General features: G+C 44.9%; 1 protein-coding gene across 1 annotated transcript in view; it reads right to left on the bottom strand.

Moving 5' to 3' along the window:
- Positions 1–25702, bottom strand: part of epha6 (eph receptor A6) — a 249428-nt gene that overhangs the window by 136021 nt on the left and 87705 nt on the right. Inside the window, exons 3-5 of the mRNA XM_046366591.1 lie at positions 21451–21579; positions 21060–21278; positions 20547–20862 (exon numbers count right to left, since the gene is read on the bottom strand). Of these exons, the coding sequence (XP_046222547.1) occupies positions 20547–20862; positions 21060–21278; positions 21451–21579 (664 nt within the window). The remainder of the gene's footprint in view (positions 1–20546; positions 20863–21059; positions 21279–21450; positions 21580–25702) is intronic.

Below are 25702 nucleotides of genomic sequence, written 5' to 3'. Positions count from 1 at the left end.
TTCTTCAGACTCTGCGTGGAGCTACATTGTGTGTCAGTAGAGTCCCGTCTGTGCCACCTGAACTGGGTGTGTGAAGGTTTCCTGTGGCTCTTTAATCATGTTGACCGCCAGCTCCCAAATTACAGGTGTCACCATCACAGCTGGACACACACATACACACAAACAAACACACACACACACACACAGGTGGGGTGTGCAATTTGGCTTGTCGACACTAAATGCCCCTCAGTAAGAGGCCTGTCTATCATACTCTGTCATAGGAAGGTTGTCCGGGGCACGGAGTGGAGAAGGGGAGAGAATGAGAGAGATTTTACAGAGAAGGCCTTAACGCAGCCAGGTCGCTCAAGATCCACTGCGGAATTCAACGTCTGTCCAGGTAAGCAGGACATTGGGAGATTACTTCAAAACCGGCCACTAGGGGCAACAGTGAGCACTATTACCATCACGTGGGCTTGGGCTTTGCTTGGGCGTTGTGGACAGGGATGGCGGATAGGCGTAAGGGTCGCATGTTCAATCCCAATGCTTGGCACACATAATCTACTTTATCTCAAACCTAACCCTTAACTTATCTCAAACCTAACCCTTAACTTGACCATTCAGAAGTAATGCCTACACTTAACCTTCAAAATCTGACGTAAATGGAAAAACGTCAGATTCTGCGAGAGCTTGTTGCTTGAAGAGGAGCGAGAGATAAGGAGAGAGGGATGGAGAGAGGGACGGAGAGAGGGGTGATAATAGGGGTTGAAATCATTACCATAGAATGACAGCACCATGCACACACACACACCTGCACTGCCAGAGCAAAATGAAAACTCAGGCAATTTGAGTTCCTCTCCCCCAAAAAAGCTTGTTAATGACTGAGTATAGAAAGTTATTAATTAGCTAGATGGCAGCTTCATTAAATCTCACACTAGTTACCCTGCCCTCCCCTGTTTCACACATGACAACAGACAGGGTGATGGTTGTGTGGTTCAGGCCTCCTACACTATAGGACTTTCTACGCAGGAGTAACAGACACACACAATGTGTGAGGTGGGATGTGGTGGGGTGGGGTGTGATGGGGTGGGATGTGATGTGATGGGGTGGGATGTGGTGGGGTGTGATGGGGTGGGATGTGGTGGGGTGTGATGAGATGTGGTGGGGTGTGATGGGGTGGGATGTGATGGGGTGGGATGTGATGGGGTGGGATGTGATGGGGTGTGATGAGATGTTATGGGGTGGGATGTGATGGGTGGGATGTGATGAGATGTGATGGGGTGGGGTGGGATGAGATGTGATGGGATGAGATGTGATGGGGTGTGATGAGATTTGATGGGGTAGGATGTGATGGGGTGGGATGAGATTTGATGGGGTAGGATGTGATGGGGTGGGATGTGATGAGATGTGATGGGATGAGATGGGATGGGGTGGGATGAGATTTGATGGGGTAGGATGTGATGGGGTGGGATGTGATGAGATGTGATGGGATGAGATGTAATGGGATGAGATGTGATGGGATGAGATGTGATGAGATGTGATGGGGTTGGATGTGATGGGTGGGATGTGATGAGATGTGATGTGATGGGGTGGGATGAGATGTGATGGGATGAGATGTGATGGGGTGTGATGAGATTTGATGGGGTAGGATGTGATGGGGTGGGATGTGATGAGATGTGATGGGATGAGATGAGATGGGATGGAGTGGGATGAGATTTGATGGGGTAGGATGTGATGGGGTGGGATGTGATGAGATGTGATGGGATGAGATGATGGGATGGGATGAGATGTGATGGGGTTGGTGATGGATGAGATTTGATGGGGTGGATGTGATGGATGGGGATGGGATGAGATGAGATGATGGGATGGGATGAGATTTGATGGGATGAGATGTGATGAGATGTGATGGGGGATGAGATGATGGAGTGGGATGAGATTTGATGGTGATGTGATGGGGTGGGATGTGATGAGATGTGATGGGATGAGATGTGATGGGATGAGATGTGATGAGATGTGATGGGGTTGGATGGGATGAGATGTGATGGGATGTGATGAGATGTGATGGGATGAGATGTGATGAGATGTGATGGGATGAGATGTGATGGGATGAGATGTGATGAGAGGTGATGGGGTTGGATGGGATGAGATGTGATGGGGTGAGATGTGATGGGGTGGGATGTGATGGGGTGGGATGTGATGTGATGGGTGGGATGTGATGAAGGGTGATGGGGTGGGATGTGATGTGATGGGTGGGATGTGATGAAGGGTGATGGGGTGGGATGTGATGAGATGTGATGGGATGGGTGGGATGTGATGGGTGGGATGTGATGAAGGGTGATGGGGTAGGGTGGAATGGGGTGGGATGGGATGGAAAGCAGTGGGATGGAATGAGGTGGGATGTGATGGGTGGGATGTAATGAAGGGTGATGGGGTGGAATGGGGTGGGATGGAATGGGGTGGGGTAGAGTGGAATGGGATCCACTCAGCTTGGAGAGGATGTACTAGTACTGGCTGTTGGAATGAATTTCAACTACAGAGCTAAACACACAGTAGTGAATATTGCTGGAGATCAACACTTGACACCTGATACTAGCATAAAAACACAAAGCACACTTTCATTGGCCAACAAAGCATTCTGCAAGTTCTCAAAAAAGTTATGACAGGAGAAACAGAAGTTTTATATCATCAGAACTTTCTTCTTGCTGAGTCAGTCGTAAAAGCTTCAGCTTCAGTCGGTCTGTGATGTGTCTGTAGCTGTCAGTGGCTCTCATGTCCACATAGAGATTAAGAAAAACACCTCTTGTTTTAAAGCTGCACCAAACTGGAATGGGAACACATTCACTCATACATCAGAGAGGACGAAGAAACAAACACAGCATCACAGTTGAGGTAGTTTATGTGAAATGGCTCATCTCCAAACAAAGTTGTTTTATAAACTTTTTAATGAAGCAGATTGAAGCGGAGAGTAAACGAGAGGGACAGTAAGAACTCGTCAAGCTCCTCCGACAGGCCAGCCAATTAGCAGGCGTGGCTGGGAGGGAAGAGAAATGCCAGAGAGGAGAGGAACAAACAGTGACAAGAGAGGCGGGAGGGAGGACAGAGAGAAGGAGAGAAGAGAGGAAGGACGCAAGCTTGCACACACGCACGCACACGCTCGGACGCACGCATACACATATACAAAAACCTGCCGAGAGTTCTATATAAATCCTCCCACTCATACTCTCCCTGTCCACTCTCCTATAAGACCACTATAGACCCGACTGTAAAGCAGAACCTCCTATAGCTCTCTAGCATATCTCCCCAGTGTGTTTCCCCGCATCGACTCCATCACATCACACTCCTGTCCTATCCTTCCTCTATTCCTCCTCCACCCATCACCTCATCCCTCTCTCCATATCCAGGAGAGAATAGAGAGAGAGAGAGATGAGGAATTCTCATTGCCGCCTAAGAACCCGTCTGGTCGATACTGTAATAGATTCCTTCTGTAAAACATCAGCTCTCTCTGACATCACTATCAGACTCACACAGACAAACCAGACAGGCTAGAAGATGGATGCTGTTCAAATCTCCCCTCCATACACTCTTAGAAAGGTGCTATCTAGAACCTAAAAGGGTTCTTCGGCTGTCTCCATAGGGGAACCCTTTGGTGTTCCATGTAGAACTCTTTCCACAGAGGGGACAGCCGAAGATCCCCTTTGGAACCCTTTTTTGTAAGAGTGTAGACTGGATGTAAGAGTGTAGACTGGATGTAAGAGTGTAGACTGGATGTAAGAGTGTAGACTGGATGTAAGAGTGTAGACTGGATGTAAGAGTGTAGACTGGATGTAAGAGTGTAGACTGGATGTAAGAGTGTAGACTGGATGTAAGAGTGTAGACTGGATGTAAGAGTGTAGACTGGGATGCTGTATGTGAGAACATATAACTGCCCTCTTTTTTTCTTTAAATGTTACTGAACAAAGTTTTAAATGTAATGCTGAGGTTAACCATCCTCTACTGATTCATTCATGACATATCTGAAAAATAAACCTTCACTCTGCTTAAGAAATAGAGCTAAATCAAGACCTCACCTCTCTCTTTCTCTCCGTCTCTCTCTCTCTCTCACACACACACACACACACACACACACACACACACGCACACGCACACGCACACGCACACGCACACGCACACGCACACGCACACATAAGATAAAATGAACCCTTTCAAATGACCCTTTCATCATAGTAACTAGATCAGAGAGGCCTCTGTGTGTGTGTGTGTGTGTGTGTGTGTGTGTGTGTGTGTGTGTGTGTGTGTGTGTGTGTGTGTGTGTGTGTGTGTGTGTGTGTGAGAGAGAGAGACGGAGAGAAAGAGAGACAAAGAGACAGTAGAGAGGGACAGGGGCAGAGTGAGGGCGAGAGAGAGAGGAAGAGAGAGGGATGGAGAGAGAGAGAACAAGACAGTTCCGCGGGGTCTGGTCTGTGACTCTGTCAGGTGTGTGTGTGTGTGTGTGTGTGTGTGTGTGTGTGTGTGTGTGTGTGTGTGTGTGTGTGTGTGTGTGTGTGTGTGTGTGTGTGTGTGTGTGTGTGTGTGTGTGTGTGTGTGTGTGTGTGTGTGTGTGTGAGAGGAAGAGAGAGGGATGGAGAGAGAGAGAACAAGACAGTTCCGCGGGGTCTGATCTGTGACTCTGTCAGGTGTGTGTGTGTGTGTGTGTGTGTGTGTGTGTGTGTGTGTGTGTGTGTGTGTGTGTGTGTGTGTGTGTGTGTGTGTGTGTGTGTGTGTGTGTGACAGCAGACAGACGGTTGTCTGGTATTGAGGCCAGGGGCCAACACCACCGGGCCCCTAACACCCTGTCCACACACACATAGAGCTAATCACGTCCCTTAATGCTACATTATTCATACCAGGGTCTCATAGGGTGACTGAGGGGTGAGACACCAAGGGAGAGAGGAAGGGAGGGAGTATGAGAGGGGGGAGAGACATTTGGGCACAGCTCTGAATAATGACACTTTAAATAGCTTTGGAGATGTACAGTCGGATCAATGCCGAATTAAATGCCTTCAATCAATCAGCCTGTATGTCTCTTTCTGCCCCCCCCCCAACCCTTCTGTCTGGTCAATGACCATATATCAGTTGAATGGAAAGCCTGGGATGTGCTAGCTAATAACCACAGCTGTGAGGAATAATAAAACACACAGACAGCACAATCACACAGAAATAAAACTCTTCTTTGTCTCTTTAAATCTGTCACACATGCACACTCCTCCACACTTCCTCTGAAGTGTGGTGATATTAGAGTAGATGTGTGGTGATATTAGAGTAGATGTAGGCTACAGCATCTCAAAATGGACAAACAGTACTATTTACTTAATAAGGTATTTTTTTCAGTTTATCAAGCAAATCTGTTACGAGAGTAAAGCAAACTCAGTCGTTCAGTTCACCTTGCCGACTGCAGCTAGCCGCCAGCCGAACTGAAGCATGCTAACGCCTTAAGGGTGTAAAATACAGCACAGAGTGTCTGTTATGCAGACTGATAAGAGTTTAAACTCTCCTACCTCTGACACTATTCTCTCACTCTGCTGATTGGCCTTGCTATGGAACAGATTAAGAGTTTAAACTCTCCTACCTCTGACACTATTCTCTCACTCTGCTGATTGGCCTTGCTGATTGGAACTGATAAGAGTTTAAACTCTCCTACCTCTGACACTATTCTCTCACTCTGCTGATTGGCCTTGCTATGGAACTGATAAGAGTTTAAACTCTCCTACCTCTGACACTATTCTCTCACTCTGCTGATTGGCCTTGCTATGGAACTGATAAGAGTTTAAACTCTCCTACCTCTGACACTATTCTCTCACTCTGCTGATTGGCCTTGCTATGGAACAGATTAAGAGTTTAAACTCTCCTACCTCTGACACTATTCTCTCACTCTGCTGATTGGCCTTGCTATGGAACTGATAAGAGTTTAAACTCTCCTACCTCTGACACTATTCTCTCACTCTGCTGATTGGCCTTGCTATGGAACTGATAAGAGTTTAAACTCTCCTACCTCTGACACTATTCTCTCACTCTGCTGATTGGCCTTGCTATGGAACAGATAAGAGTTTAAACTGGAACAGATTAAGAGTTTCCTACCTCTGACACTATTCTCTCACTCTGCTGATTGGCCTTGCTATGGAACAGATTAAGAGTTTAAACTCTCCTACCTCTGACACTATTCTCTCACTCTGCTGATTGGCCTTGCTATGGAACAGATTAAGAGTTTAAACTCTCCTACCTCTGACACTATTCTCTCACTCTGCTGATTGGACTTGCTATGGAACTGATAAGAGTTTAAACTCTCCTACCTCTGACACTATTCTCTCACTCTGCTGATTGGCCTTGCTATGGAACTGATAAGAGTTTAAACTCTCCTACCTCTGACACTATTCTCTCACTCTGCTGATTGGCCTTGCTATGGAACTGATAAGAGTTTAAACTCTCCTACCTCTGACACTATTCTCTCACTCTGCTGATTGGCCTTGCTATGGAACAGATTAAGAGTTTAAACTCTCCTACCTCTGACACTATTCTCTCACTCTGCTGATTGGCCTTGCTATGGAACAGATTAAGAGTTTAAACTCTCCTACCTCTGACACTATTCTCTCACTCTGCTGATTGGCCTTGCTATGGAACTGATAAGAGTTTAAACTCTCCTACCTCTGACACTATTCTCTCACTCTGCTGATTGGCCTTCTGTCTATGGAACAGATTAAGAGTTTAAACTCTCCTACCTCTGACACTATTCTCTCACTCTGCTGATTGGCCTTGCTATGGAACAGATTAAGAGTTTAAACTCTCCTACCTCTGACACTATTCTCTCACTCTGCTGATTGGCCTTGCTATGGAACTGATTAAGAGTTTAAACTCTCCTACCTCTGACACTATTCTCTCACTCTGCTGATTGGCCTTGCTATGGAACAGATTAAGAGTTTAAACTCTCCTACCTCTGACACTATTCTCTCACTCTGCTGATGGAACAGATAAGAACACTCTGCTGATTGGACTATGGAACAGATTAAGAGTTTAAACTCTCCTACCTCTGACACTATTCTCTCACTCTGCTGACTATGGAACAGAAATAAATGGAACAGATTAAGAGTTTAAACTCTCCTACCTCTGACACTATTCTCTCACTCTCCTACCTCTGACACTATTCTCTTTCACTCTGCTGATTGGCCTTGCTATGGAACAGATAAGAGTTTAAACTCTCCTACCTCTGACACTATTCTCTCACTCTGCTGATTGGCCTTGCTATGGAACTGATAAGAGTTTAAACTCTCCTACCTCTGACACTATTCTCTCACTCTGCTGATTGGCCTTGCTATGGAACAGATTAAGAGTTTAAACTCTCCTACCTCTGACACTATTCTCTCACTCTGCTATGGAATTGAGTTTAAACTCTCCTACCTCTGACACTATTCTCTTTATGGAACAGGAACTATGGAAATCTGATTAAGAGTTTAAACTCTCCTACCTCTGACACTATTCTCTCACTCTGCTGATTGGCCTTGCTATGGAACAGATTAAGAGTTTAAACTCTCCTACCTCTGACACTATTCTCTCACTCTGCTGATTGGCCTTGCTATGGAACAGATTAAGAGTTTAAACTCTCCTACCTCTGACACTATTCTCTCACTCTGCTGATTGGCCTTGCTATGGAACAGATTAAGAGTTTAAACTCTCCTACCTCTGACACTATTCTCTCACTCTGCTGATTGGCCTTGCTATGGAACAGATTAAGAGTTTAAACTCTCCTACCTCTGACACTATTCTCTCACTCTGCTGATTGGCCTTGCTATGGAACAGATTAAGAGTTTAAACTCTCCTACCTCTGACACTATTCTCTATGCTGATTGGACTTGATGGAACAGATTAAGAGTTTAAACTCTCCTACCTCTGACACTATTCTCTCACTCTGCGATTGGCCTTGCTATGGAACAGATTAAGAGTTTAAACTCTCCTACCTCTGACACTATTCTCTCACTCTGCTGATTGGCCTTGCTATGGAACAGATTAAGAGTTTAAACTCTCCTACCTCTGACACTATTCTCTCACTCTGCTGATTGGCCTTGCTATGGAACAGATTAAGAGTTTAAACTCTCCTACCTCTGACACTATTCTCTCACTCTGCTGATTGGCCTTGCTATGGAACAGATTAAGAGTTTAAACTCTCCTACCTCTGACACTATTCTCTCACTCTGCTGATTGGCCTTGCTATGGAACAGATTAAGAGTTTAAACTCTCCTACCTCTGACACTATTCTCTCACTCTGCTGATTGGCCTTGCTATGGAACAGATTAAGAGTTTAAACTCTCCTACCTCTGACACTATTCTCTCACTCTGCTGATTGGCCTTGCTATGGAACAGATTAAGAGTTTAAACTCTCCTACCTCTGACACTATTCTCTCACTCTGCTGATTGGCCTTGCTATGGAACAGATTAAGAGTTTAAACTCTCCTACCTCTGACACTATTCTCTCACTCTGCTGATTGGCCTTGCTATGGAACAGATTAAGAGTTTAAACTCTCCTACCTCTGACACTATTCTCTCACTCTGCTGATTGGCCTTGCTATGGAACAGATTAAGAGTTTAAACTCTCCTACCTCTGACACTATTCTCTCACTCTGCTGATTGGCCTTGCTATGGAACAGATTAAGAGTTTAAACTCTCCTACCTCTGACACTATTCTCTCACTCTGCTGATTGGCCTTGCTATGGAACAGATTAAGAGTTTGGGGAAATTCAAACAACAATCATTTTTTATCTTAGTACTATGAGCCCTGCTTCACTGTACAGTTAAACCAATGTCCTACTAAAATTATAGCTGGCAATGTTATCCAACATGTCGTACATACCCACCCCAGCAAACCCAGCCCAATAGTTTCTCCACTCTCTCACCCATATCAATACAGTTGCCAGCATAATTCACACGGTTTCAGCCAAGCTGATTTAGAACCATTGTGCAGCGCTGCTTCAGAAGGGTCAGTCAGAGTTCACAGTAAATCGACCCTGCAGGGGAGGGCTTTCTGACACCACACCTTCTGTTTAACTGACCCACTTACTGCTATCTGTTACTGCACTGAGCTGCTGAATTAGAGCTAGCCACAGGATGCCGTGTGTGTGTGTGTGTGTGTGTGTGTGTGTGTGTGTGTGTGTGTGTGTGTGTGTGTGTGTGTGTGTGTGTGTGTGTGTGTGTGTGTGTGTGTGTGTGTGTGTGTGTGTGTGTGTGTGTGTGTGTGTGTGTGTGTGTGTGTGTGTGTGTGTGTGTGTGTGTGTGTGTGTGTGTGTGTGTGCCAGCGTAACTAACGTGCTTGTCCAGGCAGAGAAGGCTGGACAGTCAGATTGAGGGACCCCTACTGCTAGTTAAACTCTGTCCTTTGCTCACTGTCTCTCACACTGCTCAGCTACCAGCCAACTAGAGGACTGGAGGGATGGATGGAGAACAGGATGGACAGAATAAGGTATAGCGGGGGAAGGAGGGAGAGAGGTAGCGATGAAGGGAGAGCCGGAAGGATGGTGCTGACCAGTGAGAGAAAAGAGGGTAGACTTGAGAGGGTTAAGAGATTATAATTTATGTTATAAATTATGTCTCTATACTGCAGCGGTGCAGCTCAGGAAATGTTTTCTCTGGAAAGGAGCCTCGGCTGAAGTCTACAACCAGTAAGGTTAAGCACTGTGTTGATGTCACGGCTGTCAGGGAATTGAAAAAGATGCTTAACCAGTTTACTCCAGTCCAGCCTAAAATCCCAGCATGAATTGGAATTGCATGTTAAAGTCTGCTTCTAAAACAGGGATATCACATTAGGCTATGTGAGTATTTATATGATTGGACATGAGGGTGTAAAAGCAGTATGTCTAATGCTGAGGGACAAAACAAGCTATTATCTCCAGTCTTTTCTCCCGACCTGTCACTGAGCAGGATATAGACATCATATACGAGGCCTGTCATCAAACCCTGCGTTGGCCGTCATTGTGTTCAATCTCATATGGGGTGACACAAATTGCTGTCTTTCTCCCTCTCGTCCTCTAGGCACTCTTTAATTTATGACAACCTAGGTCTTCGTTCATACAGACCTGTGATCTGTGTTATCTAGGCCAGAGAGACACACACACACACACACACACACACACACACACACACACACACACACACACACACACACACACACACACACACACACACACACACACACACACACACACACACACACACACACACACACACACACACACACAGTCTTCTTTAATGACTAATTCAGTGTCGCGGCTTACATTTCAAAATAGAAACATAACCCAAAACAATCAATTGAAATGTTTCACGACTGACAGGACTTATGTTGGTAAAATATAAAACGCGTCGGAACCTGCGCTGCCTTTGTTCAGTGAACGCAGCGCGGCGCAGAGCAGCTCGGTGTGACGGAGGACGTGTTTGCGAGCGCCGCCGTACCTCAGGGGATACTTTTTTCTCCAGTCTTTGATCACTGTAGTCTTTGAAGTAACAGTGGGAAAGAAAGAAAGAGGCAGAAGTCACAGAGAGTTCACATCGCAAACTTGGTGCAGCGTACAGCTTGCTGACAGCAATCTGCATAATATATTCTTTAGATTATCAGATGAAGATAACACACTGTGGATCTCTAGGTGCTGGGTAAACCCCTCCCACACAGGCCTAATTAACAGCATGAGACGCTCTGCATTTGTCCTCAATTACAGTTTAGAGAGTTGAGAGGGAGAAAACATGAGAGAACATATGGTTGTTTGGGATGTTCTGGATGATGTAAGTGGTTTGAAGTGAGGGATAGAGGATGAGAGGTGAGCTGGTTGAGCCTCAGGGAGGGGTAGGATACAGTCATGACTGTTGTTTACGGAGGACCTAGAAGTACAAGTTAAAGAAATAGAACTGAAGAAGATCCCTACAGTTGAATCTCTAACACTGGAACTGTCAGTTGGTGATTCAGTTGAGTGCTATGGAGTTGTATGAACACCTAAACCACAACATGAACTGAGGTTTTCATTTGGACTGTGTGTGTGTGTGTGTGTGTGTGTGTGTGTGTGTGTGTGTGTGTGTGTGTGTGTGTGTGTGTGTGTGTGTGTGTGTGTGTGTGTGTGTGTGTGTGTGTGTGTGTGTGTGTGTGTGTGTGTGTGTGTGTGTGTGTGTGTGTGTGTGTGTGTGTGTGTGTGTGTGTTTAGACTGGTGGATAAACTGTAGTTTTATTCTCGTCTTGTTAATTGGAGACTATAAGACTAATAACAGCTCGATGGCGAGAGACATTTGCCTGTAAGACTGTAAGCATTCAAAGAGACCTCCAATACATATGCAGAGATATAATACACATTAGATACATCATCTAATGTTTACGATAACATAATAACAAAGAAGCAATATCCTCTCATTTAAGATCATACACATTTCATGCATGGGTGCGCACACATTCCCATCTGCAAATACTCTCACACTAAAATCATATCTGCTTCAGAATGCCAAAATGTTGTTTCCTCTGAGACAGAGAGAGAGAGAGAGACAGAGACAGAGACAGAGAGATAGAGAGAGACAGAGAGATAGAGAGAGACAGAGAGAAAGAAAGAGAGAGAGAGACAGAGAGAAAGAGAGAGAGAGAGAAAGAGAGAGAGACAGAGAGACAGAGAGACAGAGAGAGAGAGAGAAAGACAGAGAGAAAGAAAGAGAGAGAGACAGAGAGAAAGAGAGAGAGACAGAGAGACAGAGAAAGACAGAGAGACAGAGAGAGAGAGAGAAAGAAAGAGAGAGAGACAGAGAGAGAGAGAGAGAGAGAGAGAGAGAGAGAGAGAGAGAGAGAGAGAGAGACAGACAGAGAAACAGAGAGAGAGAGAGAGAAGCTCTCCAAGCTCCTGTGTCTGATATACCTCCAGTTTGTCCTTGGGATCTGAGAGGTGCCCTTGAGAACCAGCCAGTGTGTGTGTGTGTGTGTGTGTGTGTGTGTGTGTGTGTGTGTGTGTGTGTGTGCGTGTGTATGTGAGTGTGTGTGTGTGTGTGTGTGTGTGTGTGTGTGTGTGTGTGTGTGTGTGTGTGTGTGTGTGTGTGTGTGTGTGTGTGTGTGTGTGTGTGTGTGTGTGTGTGTGTGTGTGTGTGTGTGTGTGTGTGTGTGTGTGTTTCTAACACATGAGAGGTCTCTCAAGACTGGACCAAATAAGCGGCAGGCTGATGCTTGTTACACCACAACACTCCTTCCCTGAAATGTCACACCAACATTCCTGCCATGTGTCTCGTCAGATAGCTTCTCTGTGTGTGTGTGTGTGTGTGTGTGTGTGTGTGTGTGTGTGTGTGTGTGTGTGTGTGTGTGTGTGTGTGTGTGTGTGTGTGTGTGTGTGTGTGTGTGTGTGTGTGTGTGTGTGTGTGTGTGTGTGTGTGTGTGTGTGTGTGTGTGTGTGTGTGTGTGTGTACTGATGTCTGATATTAACTCAGGGTTCAATAAGTCTCCTGTAGATTGAGTGATGTTGTCATATCGGATCAGCGGTGGGACATTGGTCCTATCCATCACTACAGCCCCTGTCCGGCACTCAGTCACTCAGTCAGTCACTCAGTCAGTCACTCATTCTCTGTAAGGCTGAAGAGCTAATAGGAGTGGAGGCCTACTGATCCACCACACACACACACAACCTGGGAGGTCACACACAGCCCCAGAATTGACAACAGAGGAAAGTAGAGTCTAACACAGATAAAACTGACTGATAAAATACTTTGCAGTCACACTTCAAACATATGAAAGCTATGTTGACATCCTGAACTTTTCTCTACTAAACTTGTTGAAAGTTGTGTGCGGAAAAAACAACATCTCAGACACTAACTCCATCTGAGCAGTGTTGTTGTGATTTATACCTCAGCTGGATCAATGTGTTGCAGAGACAGAGACAGATCTGTTATAAATTATGTCTCTATACTGCAGCAGTGTAGCTCAGGAAATCTTTCTCTGGAAAGGAGCCTCGGCTGAAGTCTACAACCAGTAAGGTTAAGCATTGTGTTGATAATCGTGGTGAAAAACTACAAGATCCCAGTATAATGGAAGCTGAAAACCTCACATATTCAGATGGAAAATGAAATGTCACGGCAATGCACAGTAATCATTTTCCCATAGAGGCTTACAGGAAGAGAGAGGAAGGGAACCGGCATGACTTAAGTTAGTGTTGCAGGGCAATGTGTGAGCTGTCAGAACATTACTTTGTAGCTGTTATTCCTTTGCTTCTGTAGCTGCCTACACTAACAGGATTGTGTCCTTGTGGTGGACCCGGAGGAGGAAGTTGCCCCTTGACACTGACCTTCAGTCAGTTTTGTGGGGTTAAGATTGGGGGAGTTTAAGCTGATAATTTTTTATTGACCCTATAGATAGCTCTCTTATAATGATCTATGTGACAACGCTCAAAATCTTGTGTCAGAAGGCCTCCATCTCCAGTCCATTTGGAAAGTATTCAGACCCCTTCCATTTTCCACATGTCGTTACGTTACAGCCTTATTCTAAAATGGATTGAATAAAACATTTTCCTCATCATTCTATACACAACACTCCATTATTACAAAGAAAAAACAGGTTTCGATTTTTTTTTTGCAATTGTATAAAAAAATAGAAAACAGAAATACGTTATTTATAAAAGTATTCAGACCCTTTGCTATGGCACAAAAAATTGAGCTCATGTGCATCCTGTTTCTATTGATCATCCTTGCAACTTGGAGTCCACCTGTGGTAAATTAAACTGATTGGACATGATTCAGAAAGACACACACCGGTCTATATAAGGTCACACAGTTGACAGTGCATGTCAGAGCAAAACCAAGCCATGAGATCGAAGGAATTGTCCGTAGAGCTCCGAAACAGGATTGTGTCGAGGCACAGATCTGGGGAAGGGTACCAAAAAATGTCTGCAGCATTGAAGTTCCCCAAGAACACAATGGCCTACATCTTTCTTAAATCGAAGAAGTTTGGAAACACCAAGACTCAAAAGGCACCTAAAGACTCTCAGACCATGAGAAACAAGATTCTCTGGTCTGATGAAACCAAGATTGAACTCTTTGGCCTGAATGATAAGCGTCACATCTGGGAGAAACCTCGCACCATCCCTACGGTGAAGCATGGTGGGGGCAGCTGTGAGGATGTTTTTCTGCGGCAGAGACAGGGAGACTAGTTAGGATCGAGGCAAAGATTAAAGGAGCAAAGTGCAGAGAAATCCTTGATGAAAACCTGCTCAAGAGCACAGGGGGACCGTAGACTGGTGCGAAGGTTCACCTTCCAACAGGACAATGAGCCTAAGCCAAGATAATGCAGGAGTGGCTTTGGGACAAGTCTATGAATGTCCTTGAGTGGCCCAGCCAGAGCCTGATCAAACATTTCTGGAGAGACCTGAAAATAGCTGTGCAGCGACACTCCCCTTCCAACCTGACAGAGCTTGAGAGGATCTGCAGAGAAGAATGGGAGAGAAACTCCCCAAATACAGGTGTGCAAAGCTTGTAGAGTTATACCCAAGAAGACTCGAGGCTGTAATCGCTGCCAAAGGTGCTTCAATAAAGTACTGAGTAAAGGGTCTGAATACTTATGTAAATATATTCTTTTTTTTTGCAAAATAAAAAACCAACCATGTTTTTGCTTTGTCATCATGGGGTATTGTGTGTAGATTGGTGAGGAAATAAGGCTGTACTGTAACAAAATGTGGATTAAGTCAAGTGGTCTGAATACTTTCTGAATGCACTATATAGTACATAAGAGTGTGTTGAGTCGAGGTGATGTGGGACTGATGTATTAGCGTTTGGTCCTCCTGACACCCTGGAATCCCTGCGGCAGACCAGGCAGCGTGGAGGTTAAATAACTACTGTGTGACTGCTGGAACAATGAGCAGGCCCTAGTTTAGGGCTGACATGGCTTTATAATGGCTACACATCGCCTTGCCCACAGGGCAAAGACTAACACAACTGTTAAATCTACTAAAGTAAGAGGGAAAGAGGGAGGGATGGAGAGAGAGGGGAAATAGGCGTTCTAGTTCTAGGTGGAACACAACAGAGAGATAGATTCATGTTTGAGGTTGTTTAAATTCAGGTAATGTCCTCAAACATTAGCATACACATGTGGTGAATCTCCTTTACCCTTAGTGTAATGGATGATCAGAGTTTAGACCAGAGACAGAATGTCTCAGAGTTGTGTATCTCTCTCTGTTTTCCTCTCAGTAAACTCTTAGCTGTGGGTCGAGTAAGGATAGCAGTCAACTGGGAGCTCAGTAATTCTTCAGACAGGCAGGGCTCCCTGAAATGCGGCGGGAAGCCAGACAGTCGGGCGGAGTGTCGGCGGGAACCCAGACAGACACAGTTTTAAGGGTACACCGTACATGACAGCAGAGACAGCAAAGGTACTCTGCTGCATTATCAGCATCTACAAGTATCCCTGCTCTCAGATCTTAAATATAGATCTTAACGATTCTGCTGTGCCAAGCTACAATAGACTGTAAATAATTGGGGAAAGTTAGAAGAAGAAAGAAATGCACTAGAAATTCAGTTCTGATCACAGCTGTAGTGAAATGTTATCTGGCTGATTGCTGAGCAGCTGTACATGCAGCTGTGAACCTCTCAGATCTGCACCACAGATGAATCATCATCGATTAATACTGATGACAATCCAAAGCTGCATGGGCAGAGGACATCTCTGAACAATGAGTGGGTGAGAGACTGAGGGAACACTGGAGATAGAGAGAGAGAAGAGGCTACATCTTCAGTCCCAGATGGCTTTGACCTTACCCCCACTCTCTCCCCCCCGGTCTCTGACCCAACCTCCCCCTACCCCCGGTCTCTGACCCAACTCCCCCTACCCCCGGTCTCTGACCCAACCTCCCCCCACTGACAGGTCCAGACTCTAGCCACAGGTCAGTGCCCTTTCCTCCCCCACACCAGGGGGGGTGCTGTAGCTGGCCTTCCCATCAGAGTTAGGGGCAGACAGGGGGAGTGTTGTGTGTATATACAATGCCTTTATTTGAAATGTGTAAATGCAGCACTTTGTGTAAAACTTAAAGCAGATCCTCTTCTGAGATGGACAGAAACATCAAATGCAGTCGCATATCCCTGAACCAGTTCTGTTAGTGTCACCCCTTGTCTCATAGAGTTGAGCCACCATCAGACAGACAAGACAGTCCAGGGATCAAACCCCTGTCTGGCCAGCCTCAGCAGAGGTAATCCCTGACAGCGAGGTGTCCTGGCCCTTGCCTCAGATCACAGCAGGAGACCCCTGACTATACTGCCCTCATTTACAGTACCTACACACAAAGCATTGGGTTGGATGCCAGGCAGGCTTTAAAGCAGCTTCAGAGGACCAACAGACAGACAGGTCTCCCTCCCCAGTCAGTTGTATTACATCCTCTCAACATTGCCACTGGCAGCAGGCTGAGACTACAGACAGACCCCTAAAACATCCGGAGAGATGACAAAACCCCTAGCTTTCACTCTCACATTACCCTAACATAGTCTAGCACCAAGTGTACTGTACACTAATACCTCATGCTCTCATCTGCAAAGAGAAAAAGAGCACGATAGCAGTCAATATTTTTTTTTTTTTTTTTTTTACAGAATATCTCCCCTACTGTTCCACACAGCATCTCTCCCCTACTGTTCCACAATTCAGGCTGTACCAACCCACTGCAAATCAGACCCACACAGCCAGAGCCCCTCACATTACTTCTCATCTGAATGGCAGAGTGGGAGGGATGGTACAAAGGAGGAGAGATGGAAGGAGGAGGAGAGGTGACAGGAGAGAGAAGGAGGGATGGCAGGATAATTAAGGATAGAGGATGACACATCTGGCTTTGTAGAGCTGCTTGTGGCTCTGCCTATCTGCACCACACCGATACCGCAGGATAACAAATAAAAGCGAGGGATGGAGAGATATAGAGAGAGAGAGAGAGACAGAGAGAGACAGAGACAGACAGACAGAGATGAGATGAGAAGGGAGTTTAAGGAAGGGAGAGAGTGGGGAGGGGAGAGAGAAGGTGAGGGAGAGAGTGGGGGGAGGAGAGAGAGGGAGAGAATGGGGAGGGGAGAGAGAAGGTGAGGGAGAGAGTGGGGGGAGGAGAGGGAAGGTGAGGAGAGTGGGGGGAGGAGAGGGAAGGTGAGGAGAGTGGGGGTAGGAGAGAGAAGGAGAGAGTGGGGGTAGGAGAGAGATGGAGAGAGTGGGGGTAGGAGAGATATGGAGAGAGTGGAAGAGGAGAGAGATGGAGAGAGGGAGAGAGTGGGGGGAGGAGAGAGATGGAGAGAGGGAGAGGAGCGAGATGGGCTTGATTGCCCAGGATTGGCTAAGATAATGGATGGGCTCGACATGCTGTGAGATGAGTTTGGATTGGGCTGCCATGTAGCATGCTTCTGTCTATAAAATGAGCTGCTCAGTATGTGTAGATAATCCTTGCTACTGCCACTTATTTGAAAGATACAGTAGAACATTAGCCATGGAGAACTGCAAAAGTGCTGCTCCTACTCTCAACAACAATGCTGCCCTGAATTTATCAGGCGCTGTCGACAAAGATCAGTGGGGAAAAGTTGTGATGGACTACTTTCTGCACACGTCAGTGTGAACCAGAGTGACTTGATACAACGGTTCCAGCTACATTTTCAGATATTTTAAGTGTCTAATTTTGCAAGAAAGTTGGTTTCATTGCAAGTTCAACTGTAGTGTAAGCTAGTGGATGTTAGCTTTCTGGCTCGCTAGCTGTATGATATATGTCGTTATACTATTTGTATCACAGAAACTCATTTGTATTGCTAGTTACAGCCTAATGTTAGCTAGCTATCTAAACTTGAACCTACAATAGTTGGTTAGCATTAACTACCTGCAGATTCATACTACAGCATTTCATGCATGGTGGCTAGCTATGAAAATCCGTTTGTACTGTAGCTATGGGTTGGGATTATGGTTAATCATTTAGCTAGCTAGCAAGCTACATGTCTAAACAAAAAAGACTCCACTTCACCAGATGATAACATGACCCATCAAGTTAGCTAGGTGTGTCTGGGGGTGATTACGGCTATCTGTTGTATTTCATGAACATGTGTACATGTCAAGACAATAGTGACCCATCCGCTTTGCTAGGGGGGTGGTTCAAGCATTTATTTCACATGAAGTCGTGACATGCGACATACGCCTAGTTTCTTGAAACGGGCCACATATTTATCTAGCAGCCTCCAAGGAAAATCTCTATTATTTGTGCTAATTTTGTTTGCATTCTAGTAATAGTGTCACGCCCTGACCTGAGTATTCTTTGTTTTCTTTATATATTTTGGTTAGGTCAGGGTGTGACATGGGTGATGTATGTGTTTTTGTACTGTCTAGGGGTTTTATATGTTTATGGGGTTGTTTACCATCTAGGTGTTTATGTATGTCTATGGTTGCCTAGATTGGTTCTCACTTAGAGGCAGCTGTTTACCGTTGTCTCTGATTGGGAACCATATTTAGGCAGCCATCTTCTTTGGGTATTTCGTGGGTTATTGTCCATGTCTAGTTGCCTGTGTCTGCACGTTTGTAGTATAGCGTCACATTCATTTGGTTGTTTTTGTAGTTTGTTTACTGTCCGTCTTCATTCAAATATAACATGTATTCAATTCACGCTGTGCCTTGGTCTTCTCACTACGACGAACGTGACAAATAGATACACAATGGGCTTCTTTGTGTTTTTTATTTGGTGCCCCCTTGTGTACTAAGCCGACAATAACGTATATCTCGGTATGATCGAAGGACGATATGAGGATATGAAAAGCTGGACATTAATCTAGGCCATATATAATCCCCTGCAGGTCAGCACGGCTGATGAAGAGCCTACAGACACTGGTACGGTGTCCAACCTCTTGTTCACAAGCATAACAACCTAAAGCCATGAATCAGAGATCAACATAAATCATTCGCTAAGCTGTATTCATATCATACAGCTTCAGAAATGACTCCGATGAAATACGACACAGTATGCAGTACTGTAAATACATGGAATGAGGGGGTTGGAAAGAGGTAAACAAAGAGAGAGAGAGAGAGAGTGGGGGCTACTGAGATGGAGAAATAGATCATGAGAGGGAGGGATGGACAGAGACGGAGAGGAAGCCACACAGAGAGCACCTAGATCTGCTACACAGATTCTGTCAGACCTGGGCCCTGACAGTAAATATCACTAACAAAAATAATTGTGTTCCAAAAAAGGTCCAGTTGCCAGGACCACAAATACGAATTCAATCTAGATAACATTGACCTAGAGCACACAAAAAAACAATACATACCTCGGCCTAAACATCAGCGCCACAGGTAACTTCCACAAAGCTGTGAACAATCTGAGAGACAAGGGAAGAAGGTCCTTCTATGCTATCAGAAGGAACATCAAATTAGGCAAAAAATACTTAAATCAGTTATACAACCCATTGCCCTTTATGGTTGTGTGGTTTGGGGTCCGCTCACCAACCAAGAACTCACAAAATGGGACAAACACCAAATTGAGACTATGCTTGCAGAATAATGCAAAAAATATCCTCCGTGTACAACGTAGAACACCAAATAATGCATGCAGAGCAGAATTAGGCCGATACCCGCTAATTATCCAAATTCAGAAAAGAGACGTTAAATTCTACAACCACCTAAAAGGAAGCGATTCCCAAACCTTCCATAACAAAGCCATCACCTACAGAGAGATGAACCTGGAGAAGAGTCCCCTAAGAAAGCTGGTCCTGGGGCTCTGTTCACAAACACAAAACACCCCACAGAGCCCCAGGACAGCAACACAATTAGACCCAACCAAATCATGAGAAAACAAAAAGAGAATTACTTGACCAATTGGAAAGAATTTACAACAAAACTGAGCAAACTAGGATGCTATTTGGCCCTAAACAAAGAGTACACAGTGGCAGAATACCTGACCACTGTGACTGACTTACAATTAAGGAAATCTTTGAGCATGTACAGATTCAGTGAGCATAGCCTTGCTATTGAGAAAGGCCGCCGAAGGCAAACCTGTCTCTCGAGAGAAGACAGGCTATGTGCACACTACCCACAAAATGAGGTGGAAACTGAGCTGCACTTCCTAACCTCTTGTCAAATGCATGACCATATTAGAGACACGTATTTCCTTCAAATAACACAGACCCTCAAAGAACTTGAAAACAAATCCAATTTGAAAACCCCCCGTATCTATTGGGTGAAATACCAGTGTGCAATCACAGCAGCAAAATGTGTGACCTGTTGCCACAAGAAAAGGTCAACCAATGAAAACTAACACTATTGTAAATACAACCCATATTTATGTTTATTTATTTTCCATTTTGTCCTTTAACCATTTGCACATCATTACAACACTGTATATAGACATAATATGAAATGTCTTTATTATTTTGGAACTTTTGTGAATGTAATGTTTACAGTTAATTTGTATTGTTTATTTAATGTTTGTTTATTATCTATTTCACTTGTTTTGGCAATGTTAACATGTGTTTCCCATGCCAATAAAGCCCTTAAATTGAAATTTAATTGAGATCAAGAGAGGGAGAGAAAAAGAAAGCTGGACAGATCAAATCATGTCACTCACCGAAACACGCCCCGTCCACCTCCTCGTAGCCCACGCTACAGACACACTTCCCCAGAGGCACCAGCCAATCACCATCAGCGCCGCAGTACAGTTTGGGCGTGTCCCTCTCCTCGGCATGCTCCACACACGCCCCCCTGACCTCCACCAGGGAGGAGGAGTCGACCCGGGGCACGGTGTCAGGGAAGGAGGCCAGGTTCCTCAGGGTGAAGGGACACTTCTTATAGTACACCCTGACTGAGACCAGGGCGATGCACGCCCCAATGTCCTGAAACGCCAGGTACAAACCCTTCCTGGAGATAGGACCCACTTCCCGCACCTATAGAAAACATTCACATGAACAATGATTGCCCATTGGGGATTAGGAAAGTTAACTGAATTAAACCCTAGAATGCAGTGCCTGCACAATTTCCCCTTGTAGGAAATTGTCATGCCAAACAATAGGAGTTGGCAAGGGAGCAGAAACAGACTAGAAATAAATCACATATTATTGAAATTGAATGAAATGAAGTGGACCTCTGTGTTGAGCTTCAGAATGCGGTCTCCCAGATCCATCTGAGTGAAGCTCTCGTCTGCAGCGATGGTGTCGATCTTGGTGTACTGGGAGGGTTTGAACATGACCCCGTGGGACTCGTCTGTCTCATAGTAGAAAAGGTTGAAGGTCTCCTTGCAGGTCCCAGACACCCAGGGGATGGAGTTACAGTCTCTCAGAGTGAACCGCAGCTCCACATACACCTTGGATAAATAATAAACAGTCAAGTACAGTAGCTGATGTATTATTCAAAGCCACTTACAGGAAATACAATTGGTTAGTATATGTGTCCCTTGTGGGAATTAAACCCACAAACCAGGTGTTACCAGCACCATTCTCCAACCGACTGAGCCATCTATCAAAACCCCAACCCACCTTCTGTGCGGCCTGGCGGAAGATCCAGTTGGAGCGTAGCCAGTTGTTCTGGTTGGGTTCCATCACGTGACACACCTGGAAGGTATGGATGGGACGGTTGTGTTCATCCATCTCTGTTATAGCATCCCACTGGAGAGGAGAGGAGGGGAGGACAGGAAAAAAGGTACTGTTAGTGAGCAGCTAAGGATCTGGAGACGGTCTGTATGGAGGAGTCGGACAAAATCCCTGCTGCAGTGTGTGCAAACCTGGTCAAGAACTACAGGAAACGTATGATCTCTGTAATTGCAAACAAAGGTTTCTGTACCAAATATTAAGTTCTGCTTTTCTGATGTATCAAATACTTATGTCATGCAATAAAATGCTAATAAAAATCATATAATGTGATTTTCTGGATTTTTATTTTAGATTCCATCTCTCACAGATGAAGTGGACCTATGATAAAAATGACAGACCTCTACATGCTTTATAAGTAGGAAAACCTGCAAAATGGCAGTGTATCAAATACTTGTTCTCCCACTGTATATATAGTGTGAAAAGCTGTCCAACGTTAGAAAGTAAAAGGGAAAGGAACAGGAACGTTACTAAACCGATAATAACTGTCTCTAACCACCTGTACCCCAGCTCTGTGACTCGCAGGTCATATGACAAAGGTGAAAGCTCTGTAAGTGCTTCATGAGGTCACAGGTCACCTGCCTCTGTGTTGTTAGAATTGAAATCTAATGGAGATGTTTAGCCCCAACCCTCTGGCTCTACCCGCTATTACACTGACATGCACAAACAGGGAGTGTGTGTGTGTGTGTGTGTGTGTGTGTGTGTGTGTGTGTGTGTGTGTGTGTGTGTGTGTGTGTGTGTGTGTGTGTGTGTGTGTGTGTGTGTGTGTGTGTGTGTGTGTGTGTGTGTGTGTGTGTGTGACAGCTGTAGCGACCCTGGACCACCTATCACCAAGCTCCCAGAATCAAATTACCTGCTGAGGAAAATGGTTTTAAATCAGCTCAACAACAGCACAACACTTGCCCTTCAGTCTAGACATGTGGCTGATGTGACTGACCTCTGTATGCACTTTGACCTCCGCATACTCTTTGTCCTTGGGCAGATCATCTCACTCAATAGTGTTGTATAAAAATAAGTAGTACTTGCATGGAATAGATGGTCTAGTGTCACTCCCAACCCCATCTCCTAAACCAACAAAGGCTTTATATGGTGTCTGTTGTCTAATACATTCAAAACACAGCAGCACCAAGTGTAGAGAAGAAAAACAACCCCTTCTCTCCTCAACTCACTCTGTCAACCCATCTCCCTTCTCTCCCCCCCCCCCCCCTGTATCTAGTCTAATTAATAAGTGGGAAGAACAGAAGCTCTTTATTAGCAAACAGACTATGGAGAGTTGGGGAAAGAGGACACTAATTTAAGCCAATTATTTCAGCGATAATAAGCAGTATTGTACTTATCTAAACACTACCTCTCAACAGGAGAACAGTAATCAAGTCCTAATGTTTAGTTTCAAAGACTCATTATCCTTTTTAATGACATGTTTTAATTAAATCAAAAAGACGACACGTTTTAATACATTTCTTCCTCAAGGTGTCACAGTAATCATAACGTAATTAAAACAAATTGATTTAGATTAAGTATTATATTTCCTAATATGCATCATGTGGTATTGTGCTGTGGTGCATTCTAAATAGGATCCTAACACAGCCATTTACAACTCTGTGGGTTTGCTTCAGCCAAATCCTACATACAGATGTCAAAATATCAAATATCAAACAAACTAAAAATTACATCAGTGATATAAAAAGACTGACATTTTCGTCCACTTCTTACTTTGGGAAATTAAATAAAGAGATGCAGTCAGAAAGCCTAAAAGTGGTGACACACTTATTGATTATGCAGTGTAGTTTTCCTACACCACCACAGATGATTATTGATTATGCAGTGTAGTTTTCCTTCACCACCACAGATGATTATTGATTATGCAGTGTAGTTTTCCTACACCACCACAGATGATTATTGATTATGCAGTGCAGTTTTCCTACACCACCACAGATGATTATTGATTATGCAGTGTAGTTTTCCTTCACCACCACAGATGATTATTGATTATGCAGTGTAGTTTTCCTACACCACCACAGATGATTATTGATTATGCAGTGCAGTTTTCCTACACCACCACAGATGATTATTGATTATGCAGTGTAGTTTTCCTACACCACTACAGATGATTATTGATTATGCAGTGCAGTTTTCCTACACCACCACAGATGATTATTGATTATGCAGTGTAGTTTTCCTTCACCACCACAGATGATTATTGATTATGCAGTGTAGCTATGATCCCTTATTGATGTCACTTGTTAAATCCACTTCAATCAGTGTAGATGAAGGGGAGGAGACAGGTTAAAGAATGATTTTTAAGCCTTGAGACAATTCAGACATGGAAGGTGTGTGTGTGCCATTCAGAGGGTGAATGGGAAAGACAACGGATGTAAGTGTCTTTGAACGGGGTGAAATAGTAGGAGCAAGGAGCACAGGGTTTGAGTGTGTCAAGAACTGCAACGCTGCTGGGTTCACACACCCATCAGTTACCCGTGTGTATCAAGAATGGTCCACCACCCAAAGGATATCCAGCAAACTTGACACAACTGTGGGTTTGAGTGTGTCAAGAACTGCAACGCTGCTGGGTTCACACACCCATCAGTTTCCTGTGTGTATCAAGAATGGTCCACCAACCAAAGGATATCCAGCAAACTTGACACAACTGTGGGTTTGAGTGTGTCAAGAACTGCAACGCTGCTGGGTTCACACACCCATCAGTTTCCTGTGTGTATCAAGAATGGTCCACCAACCAAAGGATATCCAGCAAACTTGACACAACTGTGGGAAGTATTGGAGTCAACATGGGCCAGCATTCCGATGCAACTCAATATTTAGAAAGGGGTTCTTAATGTTTTGTACACTCAGTGTATGTCTAGGTGTAGGTGTAACCTTATCAGTAGACTCTGGTATCAGCAGTCTCCGTTACAAACCCTCCTCATCCCCCAAAGGTATATTTTCAAAGACTCTTACATAAACTCCCTCACTCTAGCTTAGAGAAACTAAAGGAGCTTGAGATAGTTAGTCTCTGTAAGGCCAGAGATAGACACCCTGGGGTGGTCTTAGAAAACAGCTCTCTACGGAGACACCAGTGTCTGTGTGTATGTGAGTGTGTGTGTGAGTGCTGACGTGTGGATGGGGAATAGAGTGACAGGGCCGAATGACGCGGAGCCCTGTGGTGGTGGTGTATGTGAGTGAGTGTGTCTCCTAAGGCGTCTGTCCTCTGGCTGGTACCCCTGCCATCTCTCAGTGACCCCAAAGCTGAGATGGAGAAAGCAGCGGGCCCCCAGTGGCCCCTCATAGCCCTCTATGGGGCCCCTGTCTTTCATAGTGCAGCCCTCCACACACAGAGCTTTGCTCTAAGAAGTCCTGTGTGGCCCTCCACACTCCACCCTGACACCTCAGAGACTCGGCTCTGTCTCTCAACACTGTACCCAGTCGGGGGGGAATGTTCTCTTCAACCTAGCTACTTTTATTTCCCGTTGTCTGGGTAGTACCCGGCTCCACGATGGGGCAAAAGGGGGCTTAGCCCCTCAGTTGAAACTTCTGCCCCCCTCATTGTGCTTGAGCACGCCTCGATGTGTGTGTAGGGGGGCTATGGAAAGTCACTAGGGCACAGTTAACCAGTAATTGCTGGCTTTTGGCTGATAAAATAAATGAAAAGTGGATAAATAAAATGATAGCCGGACACAGGGGCTGCCCTGCTGCTGAGGAGAGAAAGCAAAAGTGAGAGCCGAGCCTTGGCTTGTTGATTGCGAAGATGGAGGCCTTTTTCATTTAAGTAAATGAAAGTTAGAGACTTTGCCTATAGTGAAAAGCCTACAAGGCAGGGCTCCAGACTGCAACCATTTAGTCACATTTCATGACCCTTTGACACCTGTGGGAATAAACTATGTATTTGTTGCATCGGTGCACATCCATTCACCTCATTAAAACGTCTTATTTTTTAGGAGGCTAAAAACTATGATTTGGACAAACAGTAAAGTACATTATCATCATGTACCTGTTTTGCTGGGGCCTGCTGCTGTGTCAAGTGAGCTACAGTACTCTCTCCTTTCCCGGGTGAAAAACACTCTCCGGGAGAAAGAAAAGTGTGAGAAGAGAAAAGTGATTGTATAACATTTTAAAATCGAATTGCTAGGAAAACACAGCTATCCTG

Source organism: Oncorhynchus gorbuscha, linkage group LG01 (genome assembly GCF_021184085.1).
Source record: "Oncorhynchus gorbuscha isolate QuinsamMale2020 ecotype Even-year linkage group LG01, OgorEven_v1.0, whole genome shotgun sequence".
Taxonomy (NCBI): domain Eukaryota; kingdom Metazoa; phylum Chordata; class Actinopteri; order Salmoniformes; family Salmonidae; genus Oncorhynchus; species Oncorhynchus gorbuscha.
The sequence above is the reverse complement of the archived record's forward strand: the minus strand, read 5'-3'. Positions and strand labels throughout refer to the sequence as shown.